At 43.5% G+C, this 25118-nt stretch overlaps 1 protein-coding gene across 1 annotated transcript in view; it reads right to left on the bottom strand.

The window, feature by feature from the left end:
- Positions 1-1420: 1420 nt before the first annotated feature.
- LOC137628848 (GDP-fucose protein O-fucosyltransferase 2-like) overlaps positions 1421-25118 on the bottom strand; it is a 91664-nt gene continuing 67966 nt past the window's right edge. The window contains exons 8-9 of the mRNA XM_068360091.1: positions 16994-17123; positions 1421-7438 (exon numbers count right to left, since the gene is read on the bottom strand). Of these exons, the coding sequence (XP_068216192.1) occupies positions 7288-7438; positions 16994-17123 (281 nt within the window). The 3' untranslated portion in view covers positions 1421-7287. The remainder of the gene's footprint in view (positions 7439-16993; positions 17124-25118) is intronic.

Raw genomic sequence — 25118 nt, 5'->3', positions numbered from 1 at the left:
GTCAAGGTAAGACCAATGCTCCTGACTTTGAGAGTCCTCAGCCAAGCTGGTACCTGACATCATCATCGGTCGGGGTGTATGCACGTTTGATGGTCTCAAAGCTAGAAAGAGACGTGCTTCTCTTGGTGAAGATAGATGAGGAATTCCACAATCTGTGCTAGAGATGCTCCAACTGTAGGACCCCTTCTATGACTTCCAACGGGATAAGGTTCCCTTCTATGACACCAGTTGTAGAAGACTGCCAATTTTCAAAGGGAGACAGCTGCAGAAGACTGTCTTGGGTACCAGACAATTTTCCAAGGTAGATGGCTTTAGAGAACTGTTGTAGGTACCCAGACATCTTCCATGCATTCCCTCGCAACCATGAAGTGCAACCGACTTGATGGATTGGTGGTACCTCTGGAAGTGCAGCTGACAGAGAAGTCTGTTCCCTGAGGCCAGTTCTCTCTGGATCTTGAGCATAAGAACAGATAGAGATACCACTGGTCTAGCAAATGTCTGGGAGCCACCTTGGGTCATTCGGAGTCCTGGCAAGAAAAACAAAAAAGTCAGGCAGAATGTGGAAAAGGTGTAAGCATCTGGATGATCCCATCGTTGTTGGAAAGTGTCACTGAACATGGCCTATGGGTCTGAATTGGAGTAACAAAACACCAGGAGCTTCTCTTAGCTGTGCCAAACAGGTTGATTTTAGGTGAGCCACCACAAAGTAAGAAGCCTCTCCACTATGCAAGCATGTAGACACCACTGATCCTACAACCTGCCCCGGGTAAGTAAGCATCACCCAATATATTCCTCTTGCCTGAATTGTACCTACTGTAGCTGACAGCTCTTAACAGTAAAGCTTGCTGTTGAGATATGCTTCTGTTTTACCAACTTACAATGGGAAAGTGGAACCCTTGGTTCCTTGTTTGTTGGTGTAAGCTACTATGACAGTATAGTCGCTCCTCAGCACTACGAAGTGCCTCATCAAACATTATGATGATAGCAGTGCAAGAAACATAGCATCTACACATCAAAGTTCTGGAGCTAGTTCTTCTACGGACCACACTCCTGATGCAACCAGGTGAGCACCCCACGCTTCCTGTAATGTATCTCTAAACAGTTGCATATCTGGAAGAGGGAGTTGAGGAGGAGTTGGACTCCCCTGGTCAAGGGACACTCTCTTGCACTGTATCTATCCTCATGCCAAGATATTACAACCTCTGTTTGGGTAAGAATTCAACTTTTCACAATTTAACATAATCCCTGATTACAGCCTCAGGAGAACAGATGTTCACAATCCTCTAGAAACTTACTCTCCAAGTAGACCAGGATCAACAGATCGTCCACATACATAAAGAGAAGTATGCCAAGCGAGTCGACCCAAGCCAACACCAGCGCGTGATTGAACACATAGCAGTGCATAGTCTGAAACGTGTCTTAAATTGCTATACAGCTCCAGTATTTCAACCGAAAGCATGAAGTCCATTTCTCTGATGAAATTCAGATTAGTCTGTGATGTTTTTATCTTGAATTTGGTTTGCTGGACAAATAGGTTAAGGTTAGAGAGGTCAATGACTGATCTCAAACATCCCTTCTACTACTGCCCACCAAGGCATAGCTTTCAGTGATGGAGGATAGGTAATAAACACTAAAATTCTGCAAGATAAGAGAAACAGCAGTCCTGATAAGGTAGTAAGTAACTATCCCAAAGAACACTTGCTACCCAGGTCTTGCCCCCATATTACTGCCAAGTCACCCAATGGCATGACAGGTATCTTCCTATTCCCAGCAGCAAGAGATGGGGAAAGGCTAACTTCAGTGTCTCCTTCATCTCCCTGCTTGAACTGACCAGGTTGATGGCTTTGAAATGACTGTGCAGGAACATGCCCCTTCCAAGTGGAGAAAGTTGCTGGTAATCCTGATTGGGGTCCTGGATAAGCCAGGTTGGCCTTCTTCCCCCACCCAAAGGCATGGCCAAACCAAAGCTTTTCTTAAGCGGATGACCTGCATCTGGACCAACTTATTTTGAGTCGGGACACCAAAGCATATATCCTCTTCAACACCCAGTTAGCCCACTAACTTATTGCCTGGTTAACCAAAAAGGCAGCTGCATTCCCACCAGATAGCACATATCTCCAGTACTTTCATTACAGAACCAGGGGTTGATAACTATCATCTCACGAAATACATCATAGCACTTGACCGCTGGTCAAACCACGAAACTACTTGGGGGGTGGCCATGTCTGTCAACTAAGAAGCAGAGAAGGACATGCAATCTGTTCCGAGTCTTTAAAAGGGAAGGCTCATCAAAAGGGTAGGCAGAAAATGACGGGTCAACCAGAATAGGTGACTCCTTAGCAGACCTGGCATGTACAACCTCCACTGCTTTGAAAGTGAGAGAGTCTGATCACTCACCCCGTTCAAAGTGACGATTGCAAGGTCTGACCACAGCAGAGAAAGTATTGATCCTTGAGTTGCGTTGAAGAACATATCAATAACTGAGGAAACACTTGCTGCTGGCACCTTGGTTGCCGTATCTAGTTTGTTGCACTCACATAGAACCTCCACAAATGACCACTCCGACTCTTGGTTCTCCAACTCCATAGGTTCTGAGCCAAGGTCCAGAGAATGCTAAACACTTTCATCCCTTGCAAAAGTTAGGAGCTTGGCAGGCTGCTCCGAAGGTCTATCCCTCTCCCACAAATATGAGCATACATGTTCAAGGATAGAACTGATGGATAATGATGAACAAGGCAGAAGAAGCATACCCTTCCCTTTGTTGATTATGGTCGAGTACCAGCGGTGGCCTGTCACACACCAACCCGGGCTTGCTAGCTTCACACAAACATGTAATGACTCCTTCATAAGATGCCATCTTCTAAATCCAGTAAATGGAAGAAAGGGAGCAATACTTTCCCATCAAGGCAAGATTGGTGTGGTAAGGCATTCAGGCTGACGTGCACCTTCGACCGGCCTTGCTATCAGGGTAGCCATACCCATCCCCTGGACCATGACCCCCTCCAGCACAGTTACCAAGGGCTCATCCACCTCTCCTGGAAGTGAGGTGAGATTGCTACGAGTCTCACGTGATTTCTTGCGATCAGCCTTCCTAGACTACTTCTCTCAAAGCATCAGTATTAAGAGGATATGGGGAAGAGCTAGAAAAGGATGAGGAGCACACCTTTTCCTTCTCCTTACTGGTTCTGCGTGCAAGAGTTGAAATCTGAGTGACCAATGACGACAACATTCCCACGGTGGGAGGAACTAAATGGTTTTCTCGAACACTTAGCACATCAATACTGGAATTACTAGCACATGGATGATTATAGGAACCTCAGAGTCACAGGTAAATGGGCGGGTGCTGGGGCAAACATTCTTGGGCCTCGCAGCCTCTGGGGTCAATAGCATAAGAGCGAGCACTGACAGGGCACCTTTTTAGGTCTAATAAAAACCAGATTCACTAGCACAAGTGCAAGCACTAGAGGCTTCTTTTTCTTAGACCATACTAGCTCAATTGGAACTCACTGGCACTGGGAACACAGAGGGTGAATTAGCTACCAGCTCCTTCAAAAAAGTCGAGAGTGAGTACCTGAAAGGCCTATGGAAGTGAATGCCTTCCTCAGGTCAAACTTGTCGGTAGAAGTCTACTTGGCAACTACAGTGCTCTCAGCACATATTAGAGTGTGGTGTTCACTGATAAAACTCCATAAGCCACCAAACCCAGAAAAGTTTGAAGATGTAGATCAGAACTTTCCAGGCTCCTGACATGTACTCCCTGGGGAACAACCCAGGAGATTCAGTGACCGATAATCTCAATAGAGAGAGAAAAGAGGTACAGATTTTCTTCGGCATCAGCTTGGACATTACCAAGGAAGATGCCAAAGAGTCCTTGGTATTCTTTTTCTTTTTCAAAGCGAATGCTTGCCACTGAACAGGAAGCCACGATCCAGTTGGCACACATGAATGATTGGGAATAATCATGCTCTCTACAAAAAGCGTAGTGAGTGTGGATCAATCACCAGACAAGCCTCATAATAAAAAACGAAGCCAGAAAGCAGCAGTTCAAAACTTTAGGTAGAGTATATGAAAAAGATTGTTAGCCTTGGTTACAGGGCTTACCATTATATCCATACTATATGAGGTCATTAGCTGTTCCAGCTCTACTGAAGACACTCCCTACTTTAAAGGATGAAAGGTTTGTATACACGTAAGAACAAATACCTTATGAATTTCTCTGATGCTATAGTTTTTATCAACACAAATTTTCATTATAACATACCAATCTGATTATAAAATAAGTGTGGTTCAAATATAAACTGAAAGAATTTAGAATTTCTTCTTGGTTAATATTTACCATTCAAGTGAGCCATACCTTTCAAGTTTTACTCTCCTTTTCCTGTGCAAAACTGTATTCACAGGCAAGTCTGTCCATCTGTTGAAAGTGAGATGGGTGGAACTTTTGTGGATAAGGTGACTTGACTACAGCAGCTATAAGGGCCAACAAGGTATAGGACTTTCTCTTTAAGCAAACTCCACTGATTCTGAGAAGGAAATTATAATGAAGGATCCATTAAATTGTCTGGACAAATAGCCATAAAGGGTAACACTACATATCTATACAGATCACCAATACATTGCCAGGCAAATAGCCAAGAGGAATGCTCTTCAGAGTGTTTCATGGAGTTGATCATTAACTTTAAGTAAAGGGATTATTTTGTAAACCTCATTTAAGGAGAAATTTCAATCACTTTCCTGAGGACAGCAGTACAAAAGGCTGCACTATAGTCCTTGCTGTCACTAATTCATTCCAAAATTAGTAAAAAAAACTAAGAAATGAAAGAATTAGAAAGAGATTCTTCCCAACTAAAATCATAAATCCTGCCCACATCTGAAGAAAGTCTTAAGTTCCACTTGCTGAGGCTACACTACTCTGACATGATTCAAGTTACTTGGGACTTTTTAAAACTATAAAATGAACCTAAAACAACTAAAGCAAAGTATTTTCAAACCCACAACAATGGTGCATCCTAACATCGAACTTCCAAGGTGCTGAGTTGGAAAAGAAAAATGGGGAATTTCTTACTAAATAAAGTATTGAAGAACAGGCTATCATCACAATTAGGAAAGAATTGAATAATTAACAAATATTCTTACTGCCGAGGTTATTATAAAGCAGTTTAAAGCAATTGGCCAGTCCTATTTCCAGGCTCTCATACATAGGGCTTGTTTAAAGAACTATTCTTAAGGTAGAAATTGAAGAAATTTAAGTTAATGAAGTTGGACAATTAGAAGGGAAGAGAGTACAAAGGAAACAATTTAAGAAATAACAGACAAATAAATTATACCCTGGGCTGAATCTAGTAACAAAGTTAGGCAATGTTATTACTTTAATGGGAAAAAACAGAGTAAATTAGAAAGGACAGAGCCAATAACTTGCAAAAATACAAGGCTTGATCGTAAAATTTCACATTTTACAGTAATATAGTACAGAACAACACGATCGGTAATTAATAGTTCAATCAAACAATCAGATAAAAATATTATAACCTTCCTATATTGTTGGACCAGCTTAACTATGTCTCGGTATTCATTACAGTACTACCATTTAAACACTTAAAAAATAAACTTTCAAGATTATGTGCTTTCCATTATATTAATGAAAAGTTTAGACCCAAATAAAAACCTACTAAAATCTTTTGCCATGACTAAGTAAAACCCTTTGCTCCTCTGGGAAAGAGGTATTGGTGAAACCGAAATAAACATGGGTAACAACTGATTATTACTATTTAGTTGATCGGCTACCACATTCCGATTTCCTGGAATAATATCTGGAAAAATGCAGAATTGCCTCACTTTTGTCCATCATGGAAGTTTTTGAATTGGAAGGAAAAGTGTTCTTGACTTGTTCCTCCTTGTTTCTTGATATATGCCAAAATTGTTGTGCTGTCTAAATGCACAGCAATCACCTTTCCTTTTAATTGATCCTCTGAAAGAACTAGTTTGAGGAACACAACCAGTAACTCTAAACAATATCTGTACATCTGTGAGTCTACAATTGACCAAGTTCCTGACAGATGATAACTCAAAAGTAGCACCCTTGCCTGCCAGAGAAGTGTAGCAGAACCGAGAAAGATCCAGAACCTGTAACTTGAGACTCACTCCTTGAAATACATAACAAGAGTGACACCAATCAAGAAGATTCCATCGATTCTCGATAGTCGAAACAGAAACTGCTTCAGAAATTTTAAAGTGCCCCAAAATTGTTTAGAATGAGATGAAATACAAAAAGACCTCATCCGAGGTTCGGCAATAGGAAGGAATTTCTATGGGGAGGCTATGGTCCCTAAAAGGCTTGTCCATATTTTGACCAGAAAATTCTTAATTATCCTCTTGATGAAATAGCCTAAAAAACAACTGGATAACTTTGTTAGAAATAGGAACTTGTTGAGAAAAGAAACATCTAAATTTGGTCTCAAACCTTGTGAAGTCTTCTATACTGCAGACTTATAAAAAGCTAAAAAAGGAACTAGAACTTATATCACTCAATTCGATAACCCCAAAGATATTTCTTCCTGTAAAATCTATCTTATCTTGATGGTGAAGCTACGTAAGAAAGGAAAGACTTTAATACAATTTAGAATGGGGGTTGGAAGTTGTAAAATATTGAGTTGCCCTCACATTATCACCCACCGGACTAGTAGAAGCAAACTCCAAACATGAAGGAAGCAAGACAGTCTATCCCTACTCTTTGTGATCTATTGTCATCACTTGTCATGTTTGTCAACTAGGTGATAAAACCTAGAGTTTTTGACAAAAATTTGTATTAGTTTCGGACCTATATTTGCCCCTAAACTGAGCTTGAGGAAAATTAAAAGACCCAGATTCTACGGAGGAAGAAGGTTGAACTTATGCAACATGAAGGGCTTGGGAAATTGAATCACTTGGCGTTATGAAATGAAATTGATCAGCCATATTGGGTAAACTACTTTGATCAAACAGAGACCTTATAATAAGTACCAACATTAATATGTTTTTGAGCCTCTGAAATAGTTTTATCTAACAAAGAACAAAAATCTCCTCTCTCCTTTTATGGAAACAGTTACCATACATCTGTGCTAATTCTAAAAAAAAAAAAAGAATCAAACACTGCTTAATCTAGAAATATAAGAAGTTAAAAGTTTATACACCATAGGAGTAAGTTATTTTGATAAAATTGTATCAATACTGCTACACATAACTGTATACAGAATAATAAAAGTAGAAATATAATACTGGTGTTGAAAATATAGTATGAATCTAAATTTCTCAATAAACAATTTTCCATTTAGCAGGTTGTTCACATTTCTTCTTTTTCCCACATAATCTGTTGAAGGTAGTTTCCACTGGAAATCCCAAAATCTCTCTCTCCTCTTGAATTCGGAAAGAAAATGTAGATTCATACGATCCAATAAAAATTCTGAAAATAAAAAGGTGAAACAGAGCTTATAACCTTTAACAAGCAATGCATCTTATCTCAAATAGTAAAGGAATAATTTTTCTTTAATGTCAAACAAAGATTCATGTTTAATTGATTTAATCTTCTGTATGTATATTACCTGATACCTGACAAAGGAGTAAAACACTGTCAGTCATAAGCATATCTACTAAAATAAATTTCATACGAAGCTTAATTCTGATAAAGAATATTTGGATAGAACCAACTAAAAAGAAGTATAATGCAAACAAAATTTCATCATTCATTTATAGATCTTGGTAAGCATTTGACAAACCAACTCAAGAGTAGTATCTATAAAAATGTGACCTCAAACCAGTGATAAAATTATTTCTGAAAGAAAAGCAAAAACTATTTTTTTTTTTTCTGAAGCTCCAACTAAATGACACTGCAACATATTCAGTCAGAAGAGTATGGATTAAGGTACTCATAATAGATAAAAGATTTGCGTACGTATATGGAGAAAAATATTTTCTGTTTATCCATTTTGTAAGATGTATACAGGAGATATATGTTTATGGAGAAAAATATTTTTCTGGGCTCGACCTGTGCCGCCCAGTGAAATGCTCCTTTAGCATCATTTCTAAGGTATATAACTACTAAATATTACCAGAGAAAAAATTGCATAGGAATGCCAGGTATGAACCCAGCTCGGTCACCTAAAAGGTGTCGGTATATTATAACTGGGGCGTGAAAATCACTAGCAGAGGTCTCGAACCAATTAGATATCTCCTCGTCAAATATCCCCGAAACCAAGAGTCCACTACTGACCGTCGCTACCAACACGTCCATCCACGCCAATGACGACACTCCTCATTTAGCATCTCACTTGATTTGTTGCTGTGATTTTTTCACTTGTGCTTTCGGGATTTTAGCGCCTTTTTCTGTTCATGATGTCGGACTCTCAAGCTTCCTCATCAAAGTTAAGTACCAGATTTATGATTTCTGAGCTTTTGGAGGTAGCATTAAATTAAATTTTAGTGTTTTTCATGTTTATTTGTTTCGCTATTGTTTGCGGCCCCGCGACGCGGTGGCCATTTTTGGTTCTTGCTACCTCTTAGCTCGTTCTTAACGCTTTACAATTGGTCTCCCATACTAATTGTTATTCGTTTTGAACTTATTGCGCTATTACCGATGCTTTGGCGATTATTATTACTGTTTTTGTTATCGCTATGGTTACTCCCATGCTTTTATTAGGTTATGGCGGCCTCCTTCTCGGCTAGTTCCGTGAAGACGCTTTATGCTGGTATTTTAGGATTAGTTTACTCTTTTCTTGCGATATTACGGATTCGCTGTTATTTTTTAGAGTTTAGTCCTGTTTTCTCGAGGGGGACTCTCGATCGGCAGTTTTTTAACGTATTTTACTTTACCGTTCGGCATCGTACCTGATTGGTGTCATGTTGGCCCCCCTGTCAAGCTCGGTACTTACCCGTGCTGGAGGGCTCGCCCTTGCGTTTATTTTGTTTTTTCCCTGCCTTTTTCTTGCTTTCCTCTCTTTCAGCGTTGTTATAGCTTTATCAGCTTATTTTGCATGCCTTAACCTAGTTATATTTCATTTTATTCCGTTATGTGATCATTCGTTCTGTTGGTATCTCGCGATTCCGGTCGGACAGGTTGGTACTCCTGTCCTCACTCGGTTTCACGTGATCACCTCGTGCTCCACCTGCTGCTTCTCTCTGGCTCCTCCCACTACCTGCCCATGAGTATGCCACCCCATACTCCCTATCCCCTCTGGGGATACCTGCCGTCTCTACGAGACTTGGGAGTCAACTGTTCGGGTTCTCGGCCGAGTCCTCTCGTCCTTACGCCCGACCCCCCCTCCCCCTACCATCCCTCCCCGGGATACCGCCTGACCCTTTGCCTTACCAGAGCCGAGAACAGCCGTTACATATAGTTGAGTTGCTCACTTCATTACCTCGCCGCAGCCGGATTCCCCGCGCTCCTCGATTGGCCATCGGGAGATCGGGGAGTTTTGGTTGTTTCTTTTTTGTTTTGAGCTTTCTCCGCCTGTACCCCTATGCCGGGGTAATATTGCACGAGTTTTATTGAGTGTTTATTGAGAGTGTTTTTTAGACTATTGTTATTAAGGTTCTTGCGGTTGGCGGGGAGTCATCAACCCCCTCCCCCCCTCCCTACCCCGGTAGGTCGAGGTGTCCTACTACCTTCCTCAGTTGTCTCCCCGGAGCTAACGGGAAGCATGTTGTGTTAACCTTACATCTTTACTTTTACACACTCCGATGCCAAAGGGATGATATCTCCCTTACCTTTATTTATCTAGAATGATCTCGATAACACGGAATCGTTTTAACGTTATAAGTTAATTTATTATGCTTGTTACCCCCGGTCCTACCGGGGGAACCTCTTTATAGTATCCTATTGAAAAAGGTTTCTTTATCGTTTTACTTTTAAGATCCAGCACACCCGGGATCCCCTTAGGATACTAGTTTACTTGTGATACTTATGTATCCTTATTATTACAGGTTGTCCGCTGGCTGATGACAGCCTGTGCTGCCGTTCTGCAACAAGCATGCGGCCATGATGTTGCAAATCCCATGCCCACTGTGCGGTCCACGTCGTTGATTTGATCGTTTGGCACCCCGACAACTGTGTGGTCTGCTACGAACTTGTCTCTACGCTCACTTCGGACTCAGTAAGTGTTCCTACCGTTATTAAACATTTTAATTTTTACTCAGGTTTAATCTCTGGATTTGCCTTGTTATCCTGGTGTATTCTGATTGAATTTACTCCTTTCTCTTCGTTAGACGACGCATATGTTCGGTTTATTCACCCCTTCTCGGAGTTCTCCACCTCCCCTTTATTAGTAACGGTACATTCTCTTTCAGAGTTCACAGTCTTCTAAGACTTCGGCCTTGGCGACTCTTAAGGTCTTGGGTCGGTGGGTTCGCCCGCAATGTCAAGGCTAGGAACCCCTACGTCCTCTCCGAAGAAATGTGCACCCTTATCTACCCTAGCGCTAAACATTCAGCTGCGGTTCCCAAGGAGGTGGCGGACCCTATCATTGCTGGGATCAATGAATAACTCCTCTCCGAGAACCACGGTGCTCCGGGAGAATCGATTACTAGCGACGTCGCGGCTATGAATCTGGACATCGAGCCTATGGCTTTGGACGAGCCAGACCCAGGTAGGTCTTGGTCTAAGATTCCTGTCCTTAGCCCGGCTTTCTCTACTTCTTCTGCTTCTTCTTTTCAGGGGTTTTCAGGACGACATCTGGCTGATGTCAGCAATCCTTCTGTGTTGCCGACATCTGGCTGATGTCAGCAATCCTTCTGTGTTGCCTAAGGTTAGACCTTCCCGTAAACCTCTAACGAAGACCCACAGGTCTTCCAAATCGACAAAACCTTCCAAACCCTCTAGGACTTCGTCTTCTAGAGTTTCGTCTTCTAAAGTCCCCGTGGACTCAGTCGCACATGCTCCTCCCGCCCCGGAGTCGAGAGTGATACCCGGCTCGCATCCTACGCAGCCGGCGGTGACCGCCCCGGCGCCTTCCTTCAACGCTACAGCTTTCTCCAACACCTTGGAACGAATTGGTTCCCTGGTTAACACCCTCGTCACGAAGGTGCGAAACCAAGAGTCTCTCGTCGAGAATCTCATGCGCTCCGGCCTGCCCCAACAACAGCAGTACGCTATCCCGGATGCCTCGAAACTCCCGGAATTTGTCAAGAACAATCCGTGGAAGTTGGCCATTCATGCTCCCTTTAAAGATGGGATGTTGACCATCGAGGGTTTTGGCACCCGGCCGGTGGAAGACTTTGAGTTCTACCCGCCGGGTCTGCAGTTTCCTTTCCCTGGTTTCGCCCGCCTCACCGAGGAGGCGCTTGTTCGGCTAGACAAAGTTCCTAAGGAGACCGTGATCTACCCTAAGGAACAGGCTCAATCCACTTGGGTTCGGACCCTGAATGAGCTGGAGTGTGTCAATACGATGCTCACTCCCTTTAAGAGCTCATATACAATGTTTTTGGCAGACGAGCGAACCCCTACTCCGTGTGTCACTAAAATTATGGACCTTGCTCAGCAAGCCGTAAATGAAGACAAGCCATTACCCCAGTTGCGGGAGACGGACTTGACTTCCCTTGTTTTCCCGAGGGATCATGATTGCTGGTCTAATGCCCCGGTGACATTTACCGTAGGTAAGCTAAGCCCTGATTGTGCCTCCACTCAGTTTAGTGAGAGGCTTCCCAGGCTCCTGGATTCCTTGATTCGCCTCGAGTTTGAGGCACGTATGCGCCTGAGTCGTTCTATCAACTCGGCGACGATGGCGGAATTGACTTCTTTCCTGTATGAAGAAGAACCCCTCTTCAAAGTATTGATGAAGTCGTTACTCCACACTTTGTTGTCGGATGCTTACGACTTCCTGACAGCCAGACGCCGCTGCCGCAAGCACGTCTTAGCTGAAGCCACCATCAGACATGAGCCTAACGAACTCATTAAAGCCCCAGTTTGGGGTATGGACTTATTTCCCGAAGATCTGGTTAATAGCGTCCTCAGTGAAGCGGCTAGGGTCAACCAGAGCCTTAAGGTTCGATGGGGTTTAGGCCCTAAGCGTAAGTTCGAACCTGCCACTAACCAATCTCGCGGCAGGAAGAGACTAAGGCCATTCCACTCCTTTCAAAACTGGCAGCCCTAGCAGGTGGTTCAAACGGTCCCGCTGGCTCAAGGGAATCTCCTTTCCACTTCAAAGGGCCAACCCCAACAACAGTATGTGTTGGTCCCTCAAGCCCAGATAGCCTCCACTACCTATGCTTCCCCGGTCTTCAACCCCACCTTTGAGACTCAGGGTGCCTCTCAAGGTTACCAGCGTACCAGAGGCTCTGGCGCGAGAGGTACCTTTCGTAACAGAGGTACTGTAGTGGAAGAATCGCCCCCCGAGGCCGAGGAGGTAAATCCTCCCCGAATTATTGAAAGATCTCAGGTAGGGGGAAGACTCTACATCTTCCGAAAGAATTGGACTTTCAGCAGTTGGGCATTCAGTATAATTTCCAAAGGTCTGGGGTGGAGTTGGATAGAAGGGCCCCCCCCTCCACCAAGCAGTTTTTACCAACATCCAACAGAAGAATTAGCCTTGTATGCAAGCGATCTGCTACAAAAGAATTCAATCAGAAAGGCACGTCACTTGAAATTTCAAGGTCGCTTGTTCAGCGTGCCAAAGAAAGACTCAGACAAAAGAAGAGTAATCCTAGACCTGTCCCATCTGAACTCTTACATTCAATGCGACAAGTTTCACATGCTAACCGTCTCTCAGGTGCGGACCTTACTTCCCCGTGGGGCCGTCACCACCTCTAAGATACTACCACTAGAGAGTTATGGGGTCCTTTGACTGGCCAGACAATATTACATTGGATCTTTCTCTCTGGTTACGGTTCTTTCCCTTTGCCTACACAGACACCGAATAGTCTGGCCTATTCTATACAGATTCTCCTCTATCCTCATACACCTGACAACACTGAGATTACCAAACAATTCTTCTTCTCTCGAGGGGTTAACTACTAAACTGTATTTGTTCAGTGGCCACTTTCCTCTTGGTAAGGGTAGAAGAGGCTCTTTAGCTATGGTAAGCAGCTCTTCTAGGAGAAGGACACTCCAAAATCAAACCATTGTTCTCTAGTCTTGGGTAGTGCCATAGCCTCTGTACCATGGTCTTCCACTGTCTTGGGTTAGAGTTCTCTTGCTTGAGGGTACACTCGGGCACACTGTTCTATCTAGTTTCTCTTCCTCTTGTTTTGTTAAAGTTTTTATAGTTTATATAGGAAATATTTATTTCAATGTTTTTGCTGTTCTTAGAATATTTTATTTTTCCTTGTTTCCTTTCCTCACTGGGCTATTTTCCCTGTTGGAGCCCCTGGGCTTTATAGCATCCTGCTTTTCCAACTAGGGTTGTAGCTTAGCATTTAATAATAATAATAATAATAATACAGATGCCTACTATCATGTTCCGATACCAAGGCACTTTTGTCCTTACCTAGGCTTCAAACTAGGCAAACAAGCATACACCTTCAAAGTAATGCCGTTCGGACTCAATATAGCACCCAGAATATTCACCAAACTGGCAGAGACGGTACTCCAAGAATTAAGAACCCAAGGAATTCAGGCAGTAGCTTACCTAGACGACTGGCTCGTTTGGTCGAACAGCGTCGAGAACTGCCTGACGGCAACGAACAAGGTCATATCATTCCTTCAACACTTGGGGTTCCAGATCAATTTCGGGAAATCTCGCCTAGTCCCGAAGTCGAAATTCCAATGGCTAGGATTACAATGGGACCTAAATTCCCACACCTTATGCCTCCCATCGGCCAAAAGAAAAGAAATAGCAAAGAACACGAAACGCTTCCTCAAGGACAAATTGACGTCCAGGAGAAATCAAGAGAGGATTCTGGGTGCCCTCCAGTTTGCCTCAGTAACAGACATATTACTGAAGGCCAGGTTGAAAGATATAAACCGGATTTGGCGTTCCAGGGCGAACAAGAGGTATCGAGACAAAAGAGCTCGTCTCCCTTCAATCCTAAAGAAAAGGCTCCGACCATGGACATTGGTAAAAAATCTGGCAAAATCCGTCCCTTTGCAATATCCACCTCCAAAGCTGGTCATTCACACAGACGCCTCCTTAACAGGCTGGGGGGGATACTCCCAGTTCAAGAAAACCCAAGGCCTTTGGTCGCCAATGTTCCGCCAATTTCACATAAACGTCTTAGAAGCCATGGCGGTGTTCCTAACTCTGAATCGCTTGGCCCCAGCCCGAAACCAACACATCAGATTGGTTCTAGACAGCGAAGTCATAGTTCGCTGCATAAACAGGGGAGGCTCCAAATCGGGGCACATAAACCATGTGATGATAGCCATTTTCTCCATGGCGACATCGAACAAGTGGCATCTGTCAGCAGTCCATCTGGCGGGAGTACGCAATGTGGTAGCGGACGCTCTGTCCAGGACAACCCCACTAGAGTCAGAATGGTCCCTGGACCTCAAGTCATTCAAGTGGATCTTATCCCAGGTTCCGGGCCTCCAGGTGGACCTGTTTGCGACAGAGTCCAACCACAAACTAGAGTGCTACGTAGCCCCCAACCTGGACCCCCTAGCCTATGCCACAGATGCAATGTCACTGGATTGGAACACTTGGGAGAGGATTTATCTATTTCCACCAATCAACCTGTTGATGAAAGTGTTGGACAAGCTCAGAACTTTCAAAGGGCAAGTAGCTCTAGTAGCCCCCAACTGGCCCAAGAGCAACTGGTTCCCCCTTCTGGTGGAACTGGGTCTCCACCCTCGACAAATCCCCAATCCAATACTAACACAGACAGTACAAACTTGCACTGTGTTCGCTTCCTCAAACACTCAGAGTGCCCTAACTTTATGGACTTTATGAAATTTGCAGCCCAACGAGGTGCAGATATTGATCCTCAAAATACTTTGTTTTTGGAATCGAATAAAAGAGAATCCACCCTTCGACAATATGACTCGGCTGTTAAGAAACTCGCCAAGTTTTTAAGGGACTCAAAGGTTGAGATGATGACTATGAACCTAACAGTAACCTTTTTTAGAACTCTATTTGAATCTGGCCTAGCAGCTAGCACTATTACTATTAAATCGGCCTTGAAAAAGATTTTTCAAATTGGTTTCAATATTGACCTTACGGATTCATACCTCGCTTCCATCCCAAAAGCTTGTGCCAGATTGAAACCATCAACTCGTCCTAGCGCAGTTTCCTGGTTTCTAAATGACGTTCTTAGATTGGCTTCTGACACTCTTAATGAATCATGTGCTTATATTCCATTATTACGGAAAACCCTATTCCTAATGAGCCTAGCCCCTGGCGCCAGAATTTCGGAACTTTCAGCCTTGTCTAGAGATCCAGGTCATATTGAATTTCTCTTGTCAGGAGAGGTTCTTCTCTCCCCTGACAAAACAGTCTTAGCAAAGAATGAGGACCCCCAGAATAGATGGTCCCCCTGGAAGATTGTTCTCCTTCCACAGGATCCATCCTTATGTCCAGTTATAACTTTGAAAGACTACTTAAATAGAACTTCCACTAAGTCCTCGGGGCCCTTGTTTATTAGAGAGAACGGAGGAACCATCACCCTTAAAGGAATCAGACAACAGATTCTGTACTTCATTAAACTGGCTAACCCAGAATCATTCCCTCATGTCCATGATATTCGAGCTGTAGCTACTTCTATTAATTATTTCCATCATATGAAATTTGATGACCTCACGAAATATACAGGCTGGAAGTCCCCAACAGTTTTCAAACGCCATTATTTAAAACCTTTGGAAGCCCTAAAATTTGCAACAGTGGCAGCAGGGAATGTGGTTCCTCCTGAACATCACGAGTCTTAATCACAGTCTTGCTTTATCCTTTTTTTCCTCCCCCTACCTGCCTCGCTTATTGTCCCTACAGTAGTTTGGTTTATTTTTATGGATTGCACCCTTCAGTTGCATCCTTATGTACAGTCCTTAATATTTAAAAAAATTTTGTCCATGCCTCGCTTTATATTTATTCGAGATTGTTAATAATTCTTTATCCTTACAGTAATCTCATTGTTTTGAACTTTGTCCTGGTGTCCCCTTAGCTGGGACCTCATTTTGGTGACTTGTGTTTTCCTCCTTTATAATCAAAGATTTTACATTCAGTTTTGCATTCTATGTTTTTATACTTACCTTACCTTAATATAGTTACGTAAGGAGAATTTTCATTTATCTCGAATACCTTGTAATTTAGATTTACCTTGTATTAAATCATGTTTTTGGTATGTTAGACTTTAATTTTTCTTTCCTACTTAGATTTTGGTTCCAAGTTTGGGACCATTTCTCTGGTACTATTTCACTGGGCGGCACAGGTCGAGCCCAGAAAAGGGATTTTGACGAAGGAAAAATCTATTTCTGGGCGAGAGACCTGTGCCGCCCAGTGAACCCACCCTCTGCTCTCCCTCCCTGATGGACCCAAACTTGGGTGCTATGAGGAGTGACGTCAATGGCGTGAGTGGACGTGTTGGTAGTGACGGTCAGTAGTGGACTCTTGGTTTCGGGGATATTTGACGAGGAGATATCTAATTGGTTCGAGACCTCTGCTATTGATTTTCACGCCCCAGTTATAATATACCGACACCTTTTAGGTGAGCGAGCTGGGTTCATACCTGGCATTCCTATGCAATTTTTTCTCTGGTAATATTTAGCAGTTATATACCTTAGAAATGATGCTAAAGGAGCATTTCACTGGGCGGCACAGGTCTCTCGCCCAGAAATAGATTTTTCCTTCGTCAAAATCCCTTTTTCATACATTTTGTGAGATATTTGTATATGTATACGGAGAAAAATATTTTTTTCATACACTTTGTAAGATGTACACAGATAACATGGATTATCCTGACAGGTCAAGGTTCAGAAATAAGTTACAATCACATGATCAAAATGGAAATACTGTATAGCACAAATTTAATAAACCACCATCTCACACTGATACTCAAAATTTATATCTAAAATACAAATACAAATATCAATGATTCTTACCTTGCATAGGAGCAGATGATCTGGTCTACAATTGCCACTCCACCATCTCCCCACTGATTGAAGAACTCTTGACTTGGAGAATAGTAGTGAACTTCGTATTCCTTCAACTTGAGTTTGAGTTCTTCAATTTCTGATGGAAGAATACATCATTACTACCCAAAAGTTCAGAATGCTGTATTTCTATTAAATTTTCATTACTTTGTCATTAAATACATACATACACACATACATATACACATCCACAACAACAAAGTATTATGATTATCACTAGCCAAGCTACAACCCTAATTGGAAAAGCAAAATGCTACAAGCCGAAGGACTCCAACAGGGAAAAATAGCACAGTGAGGACAGTAAATAAGGAAATAAATATATGATATAAAAATAATGAACAATTAAAATAAAATATTTTAAAAACAGTAACAACATTAAAACATATTTCATATATAAACTATACAAAGACTTATGTCAGCCTGTACAACATAAAAACATTTGCTGCAAGTTTAAACTTTTGAAGTTCCACCGATTCAACTAACCGATTAGGAAGATCATTCCAGAACTTGGTCACAGCTGGAACAAACCTTCTAGAATAATGTGTAGCATTGAGCGGCCTGACTATTAGAATTTACTGCATACCTAATACTACGCACAGGATGGAACTGTCCAGGAAGATCTGAATGTAAAGGATGATAAGAATTATGAAAAATCTTATCCAACATGCATAACAAACTAATTGAATGACAGTGCCAGAGATTAATATTCAGATCAGAAACAGGAAATTTAATAGACTGTAAGTTCTTGTCCAACAAAAGATGAGAATCAGCAGCTGGAGACCAGACAGGAGAACAATACTAAAAGAAGGTAGAATGAAAGAATTAAAACACTTCTTCAGAATAGATTGATCACCGAAAATCTTAAAAGACTTTCTCAATAAGCCAATTTTTTGTGCAATTGAAGAAGACGCAGACCTAATGTGTTTCTCAAAAGTAAATTTGCTGTTGAGAATCACACCTAAAATCTTAGTCAAAAAGATTAAAGAAACATTATCAATGCTGAGACCCAGATGTTGAGGAGCCACTGCCCTTGACCTACATACAATCATACTTTGAGTTTTGTTAGGATTCAGCTTCATGCCCCACTATTTGCACCATACACTAGTTCACTGCAAGACAAACGCCTCAGACATGTCCTTAGTCATGTCTGAGGTTTGGCCATTTTTGTTATTGATTAGAATCACAAAAATCTTCTAGTCCAATCATACAGTACTCCAGTCTACTGTGAATACTTTATTTGACAGTAGTGTCTTGGATCCCTTACTGTATGTATTTATGTTTAAATAAAAAGCTAAGTAACAGTCGAGGACATTGTGGAAAAAAAGGGTTTTACAAACTCATTATTTTCCAATACCCTAATTTTGTACATCAAGCTCAGTAGCAAAAGAAAAATTCCCACCTGTCTGGCAGTATATCAAGGTTCCAAAGCATCTCCAAAAGTAATTAAAAATAACTTCGGTGTTTGTTTGGGTTTGTATTGAAATGTTAAAAGAAAAACCTTTTTTGTAAAAAATCCAATACAATACCCTCATATCTATCTACTATAGATGGAGATAATTCTTTCCCCTCTAGGAAATTTAGACTAAACAAGTCTTTGGAGCCTAAAAAAATCTGGAGTGAAGTATTTGGGAAACCAGAGGTTCTTTAGATTAACAAGGAGTCATATCAATTGTACTGGTAACCTGTTAAGAAGGTATTGGTTCTACAACTATAGTTGACGCATTTTAAGAACATCACTCGGCCCTGACCCCTTTCCCTGGCTCCATAGATAATGCATGAACATTATTGTACCGCACTCTCAGTTGATATTAGTTTCTGCTTGGCTATGGCAATGGCAACAACGAAAAGTTGTTTAATCAATAACCAAATGAAACTCTAGAACCTTTTAATAGGAATTTATTTTTGTACAACAGATCTATAAACGTTCTTTATGAAAATCTCCTCTTCACGATAACACAATCAATCCATATGTGTGTGTGTGTGTTAATGGCCTCTGTAAATCACTTATCCCAGGGTGGAATAGTGGAACCCAGAAGGAACCCACCAAGAGATAGGTAGAGTGAAAACTGTGCCCAAGCACACCCCAACCTCCTTCCACCTCAGGCAGCAAAACACTCCCACCCTCAACCCATCCAGAAACAGGAAAGAACAGGAGACTGACTGCTGGCAAAAATTGGGGTGGTGGTGTTACCTAGTACTGCTGATGGTGGTGTGATGATAAGACAAAAATGCAGTTTACTCCTCTTGAATCTAATGTAAATAGAAAACTAGCACTTAGAACTTTTTTCTTATACTTTTCATAATTTTCCTTATTCAACCCTTTTATTTAGTATCAGGTCCCTCTTTGTCTTTAATATCAAAATTCTTCAAGACAATAAGGACAACATTCCTTGCTTTGATGACAAGTCTAGCTGCTCCTGCTGGCTTACCAAGGGTAGGGGTAGGAGTGGTACTGGAAGCCCTCCTTGACCTCTCACTATAAATAGGATAACTGTACTGTATATATTCCAAGAGAAGAAATTTAGCTAGTGTTTGATCAAAGATTGCATCACCTTCATTACTGTGGGAAACACTTCGGGGACAAACCAAGTTTCAGTGAATATCATTTTTTCTTTTGGGAAATAGCAACACCTGGCTTCCCTTACCATACTTTTATTATATGCCACAAAACCGAGTCCAAATAACTTGCCCTAGAAGCTTCTATGGCATGACCAAAGTGGGCGTTCTAAAGGAGACCAATCAGGGAGAACAAAATAAAAACAACTCCCTATATGGCAATGTCGATTGTCCATTTTACGGGCTGCAGACACAAGAGCCCATGTTTTACATAAGGTAAAGCAATCTAAAAGTAAGTAAATGATTGTCCATCGTAATTAGCTCGGACCACACATGGGTATATAAGCTTCAAGAAGAAATTGGTCCAAAGGGATAGGAAAGAAAGTATTAAGAAAACCAAAAATTCGACAGAGTTAGGTTTCGACAGGAGTCTCTCAATCAGACAACAAACACCTATCGCCAAAATTTTGTCATGTCCAAGACGAAAAGTGGTCCTATAAGTAATGGAGGGAAGCAGCTGGCCCTTCCGCAATGTTCTCAGCCGAAAGTCACTGTACCAGCAAAATTTCAGCAACTGAAGATAACTTGCTAACTGTCAATATAAGTATTCTATTGCTCTACTTTCCTACCAGTTCCCCTATCTATCAATATCTTCAATTAATTTCTGTCACTGAAAGTAAAGGAGCAGCAACATTGATCGTCTTTGTATAAAAATTTGTGAATAAACGTGCATTTTTAAATATTAAACTTAGCCGGTGAATATATAATAGCTGACGTCTCGGACGGCTCGACAGAAACACTAAAACTCGCGAGCGATCGCCATGAAGGTTGCGGGTGTGCCCACCAGCGCCAACTATCGGCCAGATACCGCATATACATGTAAACAGCTCCAGTTCTTCTCTGTCGGTCTTGTCGACAAGTTGATTCCATTACTCGCTGTTGACCAGGAGTTTTTCGTCATTCTTGGTGAAGTACTTCTTTTTGGTTTTGAGCTTTCGCAGTGCAGGTGTTTTTATCTTCAATTAAAACTCTTGAACTCTTTTTTGGATAGATTTTATTGTTGATGACTTTGGATTGTTTTTGGATTTTCTTTGACTTTTCAAAATGGCTGACCCTTCTCCGATTCCTAAATTTCGTAAATGTAATGCTAGGGATTGTAACAAACGTCTTCCAAAGGCCTCTCTCGACCCACATACCGTGTGTTCTAATTGCCGGGGTAAAACCTGCCAATTAGGAGATCGGTGTGATGAGTGCGTGGTACTTTCGGAATTCGACTGGCTAGAGTTTGATAAGTATTCTCGTAAGCTAGAGAGAGATAGGGTGAGGAGAAGTTCCTCTAGATCATTAGAATTTTCCTCCTCCCATGCCCCTGAACCTAATCCTTCCCCTGTAGTAGTTGTGCCTGAACCTTCTACTAGCACTCATGAACCATCAATGCGGGATATGTTGCATGCCATTCAAGCGTTGGGCGAGAGAGTTGAATCTTTGGCAGCGGACCGTAATCAACTCATGGCGGATGTAAAAGTGTTAAAGTGTCAGAGTGCCACATTAGAAAATCGTGGGGATAAAGTGATTAGTGCGCAAAGTGTTATAAGTGTTGCGACCGAGGGTTCGTCTGTTCGTGCTTGTCGTTCGCCTAGTCCGAGACCTCTTGCAAGCTCCCATGCACCAGGGAGAAGTAATGTCGTAGGACTTATGGGGACGAGAGGCTTTAACCAACGAACAGACGTTCCCTCTATGGTTTCGGGCGTGTCTCGTCAAGACCGCCCCTACCATAAGACGAGCGAGGCGGTTTTCTCCTCGTCATCCGAAGGCTTCTCGCGTAAGAAACCGTGGAGCAAGGTTTCTAGACCCTTAAAGCGGAAGTCAGTCCCTTCAGGACAGGTCCAGCGTCCTGGCTGTAGCCATTGGGACAGCTCTGACCCTGTGCAGTCATCGGAAGACTGCTCGCCGCCTAAACAAAAGCGTAACACGGGCTCCGAGAGTCTTAGTTTAGGCAATGTTTTGCCGTCACAGACGTTACCATCGTCTCGACCCGTACCGACTCCCGTTGATCCTAAATGGGTTGTCCTGCAGGATATGCAGAATAAGCTTGCCTCCCTTATGGAGGAGTATACCGTTGAACAGGTTCACGATGATCCTCGCCGTTACGCTGATCGAGATCCTGGCCGTCAGCCGCCCAAACGAGCCTTTGCTCGTCCTGTTGACGTTGACGTTATAAAGTCACGTCAGTCACGTGACTTGGAGCCTCACTCGATGCAGTCCCGTGTTGACTTTCAGCCGCTTGTTGACGTTCAGCCGCTGCCGCATGCTCGTGTTGACGTTCAGGACGTTCGCCAACCAGCTAAGTTGACTTGTTTTGACGTTGAGCGTCAAGCACCGCAGTCAAGAGTTGTTTTAACTGCTCAATCTAGGCAGTCAAGGCAGTCTCGACTTGACGTCGAGCGTCCTCCCGCTTCTGTTGTTGTTGCTGGTCAGTCCTTTAAGCAGTTACATGACGTAGCGTCCTTGACTGCTACTGATGCTCCTTTGCGTGTGGACTCTGCTAGTCGAGCATTGCCACCACGGCAGGTCTCTCCCTTGCTTGAGACTCATCAGTTGTCGGACGAGGTTCCTTCAGATGAGGATGTTGCTGATCCTCCTCCTACTGATAATCCTTTGGATGTTTTATCAGACGTAGAAGAGCCTAAGGCTGCGCAACCTTCTATGGATTTTAAGAAAATCATGATGATTTTCAAGGATCTTTTCCCAGATCATTTTGTTACTGCTGCTCCTCGTTCGCCTCCGTCTGAGTTTGCGCTAGGCTTAGCTGCTACCAAGCCTGCCTTTACTAAGCTAGTGCTCTCTCGCTCTTCTAAGAGGGCTTTACGTCTTCTAGGCGACTGGTTGGTTACCAGGAGGAGTTTGGGGAAGACGGCCTTTGCCTTCCCACCTTTTAAGCTAGCTTCTAGATCGAGCGTCTGGTATGACACGGGAGAAGTTCTCGGCTTGGGAGTCCCTGCCTCTGCCCAGGGTGACTTCTCAAGCCTCGTAGACTCTCCCCATCGCCTGGCCATGAGACGCTCTAAAATTTGTTGGTCCTCCTCGGACCTTGACCATCTCCTTAAAGGGGTATACAGGGCCTTCGAAGTTTTTAACTTTTTAGATTGGTCTCTAGGAGCATTAAGTAGGAAGATCTCGTCTGCTGACCAAGATGTGTCCTTACTTATTATGTCTTGTATGGACAAAGCCATCCGCGATGGCTCCAATGAGCTCGCCTCCACCTTTACGTCGGGAGTCTTGAAGAAGAGAGAAACCCTTTGCTCTTTCCTTTCAGCAGGAGTTACTCCCTGTCAAAGATCGGAACTTCTCTTTGCTCCCTTATCGGCTGCCTTGTTTCCTCAACAGCTGATTAAGGACATTGCTGCTTCGCTTGTACAGAAGGACACACATGACCTGATGGCTTCTTCTGCTCGCAAGGGAGCTCCTTCTTCATCCTTTGTTGTGAGACCCAGAATCGAGACTCCTGCGTCTAGGTTTATCCCGCCCTTTCGTGGCAGAGCTCCCAGCAGGGGAGGCTCTCGTGCCGACGGAAAGAGAGGTAAGAGGAGAGGAGCCAAGTCCTCCCGTGGCAGAGTCTGACTGCCCACGTCCTCAGACAGCGGTAGGGGCCAGACTGACCAACTTCTGGCAGGCCTGGGAGAAGAGGGGTGCAAACCAAGAGTCTGTGTTGTTGCTCAAGGAGGGGTACAAAATACCTTTTGTACGCAGACCTCCTCTAGTAACAGTTCCTCTAGACCTCTCTCCCAGGTATCGAGAGGAGTCAAAGAGACAAGCTTTACATCACGAAGTGTCTCTGTTGCTAGAGAAGGGAGCGGTGGTGAAAGTCTCGGACCTTCAATCACCGGGATTTTACAACCGTCTCTTCCTAGTCCCAAAGCATACAGGAGGTTGGAGGCCAGTGCTGGACGTCAGTGCGCTCAACGTTTTTGTTACGAAAACAAAATTTACGATGGAGACCACGAAGTCCGTCCTAGCAGCGGTCAGAGAGGGAGACTGGATGGTCTCTCTCAACCTGCAAGATGCGTACTTCCACATTCCTATACACCCGGATTCCCAACCGTTTCTGAGGTTTGTTTACAGGAATGTGGTGTACCAGTTTCGAGCACTGTGCTTCGGCCTCAGTCCTGCTCCTCTCGTGTTTACGAGGCTCATGAGGAATGTGGCAAAATTCCTTCATTTATCGAGAATTCGAGCCTCCCTGTACTTGGACGACTGGCTTCTCAGAGCATCGTCCAGTCATCGCTGTCTGCAGGACCTACACTGGACGTTGGGTCTGGCAAAGGAGTTGAGACTTTTGGTCAACTTAGAAAAGTCTCAACTGATTCCATCCCAGACGATTCTCTATTTGGGGATGGAGATTCGCAGTCTAGTTTTTCGGGCTTTTCCGTCTGCCACCCGAATAGAACAAGCCCTGCTCAAAGTCCGACTCATGCTGAAAAGAGAACGTTGTTCAGTAAGAAGTTGGATGAGTCTCGTATGGACTCTGTCATCCCTGGAGCAGTTTGTCTCGCTAATGAGACTTCACCTTCGCCCTCTCCAGTTCCATCTAGACTCTCACTGGAACAAGAGCAAGACTTTAGAAGCTGTATCAATCCCGGTCTCCGAGCCAGTAAAAGCATGCCTGAACTGGTGGGACAGCAACATAAGTCTGAGAGAGGGTCTGTCCCTGGCAGTCAAGAACCCAAACCACGTGTTGTTCTCAGACGCGTCGGATTTGGGTTGGGGTGCGACTCTGGACGGTCGGGAATGTTCGGGTCTTTGGACGTCGGTTCAGAAGAGCATGCACATCAACGGCAAGGAGCTATTAGCAGTCCACTTGGCCTTGATGAGTTTCGAGAGCATTCTTCGAAACAAAGTGGTAGAGGTCAATTCAGACAACACCACAGCTTTGGCGTACATCTCCAAGCAAGGAGGCACTCACTCCCACACACTGTACGTGATCGCAAGGGACCTCCTCATATGGTCAAAAAATCGAGGCATCTCCCTGTTGACAAGATTCATCCAGGGGGACTTGAACGTCTTGGCAGACTGTCTCAGTCGGAGAGGTCAGGTGATCCCCACGGAATGGACCCTCCACAAGGACGTGTGCAAGAGTCTTTGGGCGACTTGGGGTCAACCCTCCATAGACCTCTTTGCCACCTCGTTGACCAAAAGGCTCCCGATCTATTGCTCGCCAGTCCCAGATCCAGAGGCGACCCACATAGACGCGTTTCTACTGGACTGGTCTCACCTGGACTTGTACGCATTCCCACCGTTCAAGATAGTCAACAAGGTACTGCAGAAGTTCGCCTCTCACGAAGGGACAAGGTTGACGTTGGTTGCTCCCCTCTGGCCCGCGAGAGTGGTTCACAGAGGTACTTCAATGGCTGGTAGACATTCCAAGGAGTCTTCCTCTAAGGATAGATCTCTTACGGCAGCCCCACGTAAGGGATCTTCATCAAAGCCTCCCCGCGCTTCGTCTGACTGCCTTCAGACT

This window comes from Palaemon carinicauda, chromosome 2 (assembly GCF_036898095.1).
Source record: "Palaemon carinicauda isolate YSFRI2023 chromosome 2, ASM3689809v2, whole genome shotgun sequence".
Lineage (NCBI taxonomy): Eukaryota > Metazoa > Arthropoda > Malacostraca > Decapoda > Palaemonidae > Palaemon > Palaemon carinicauda.
This window is presented reverse-complemented; position numbering and strand designations above follow the sequence as displayed.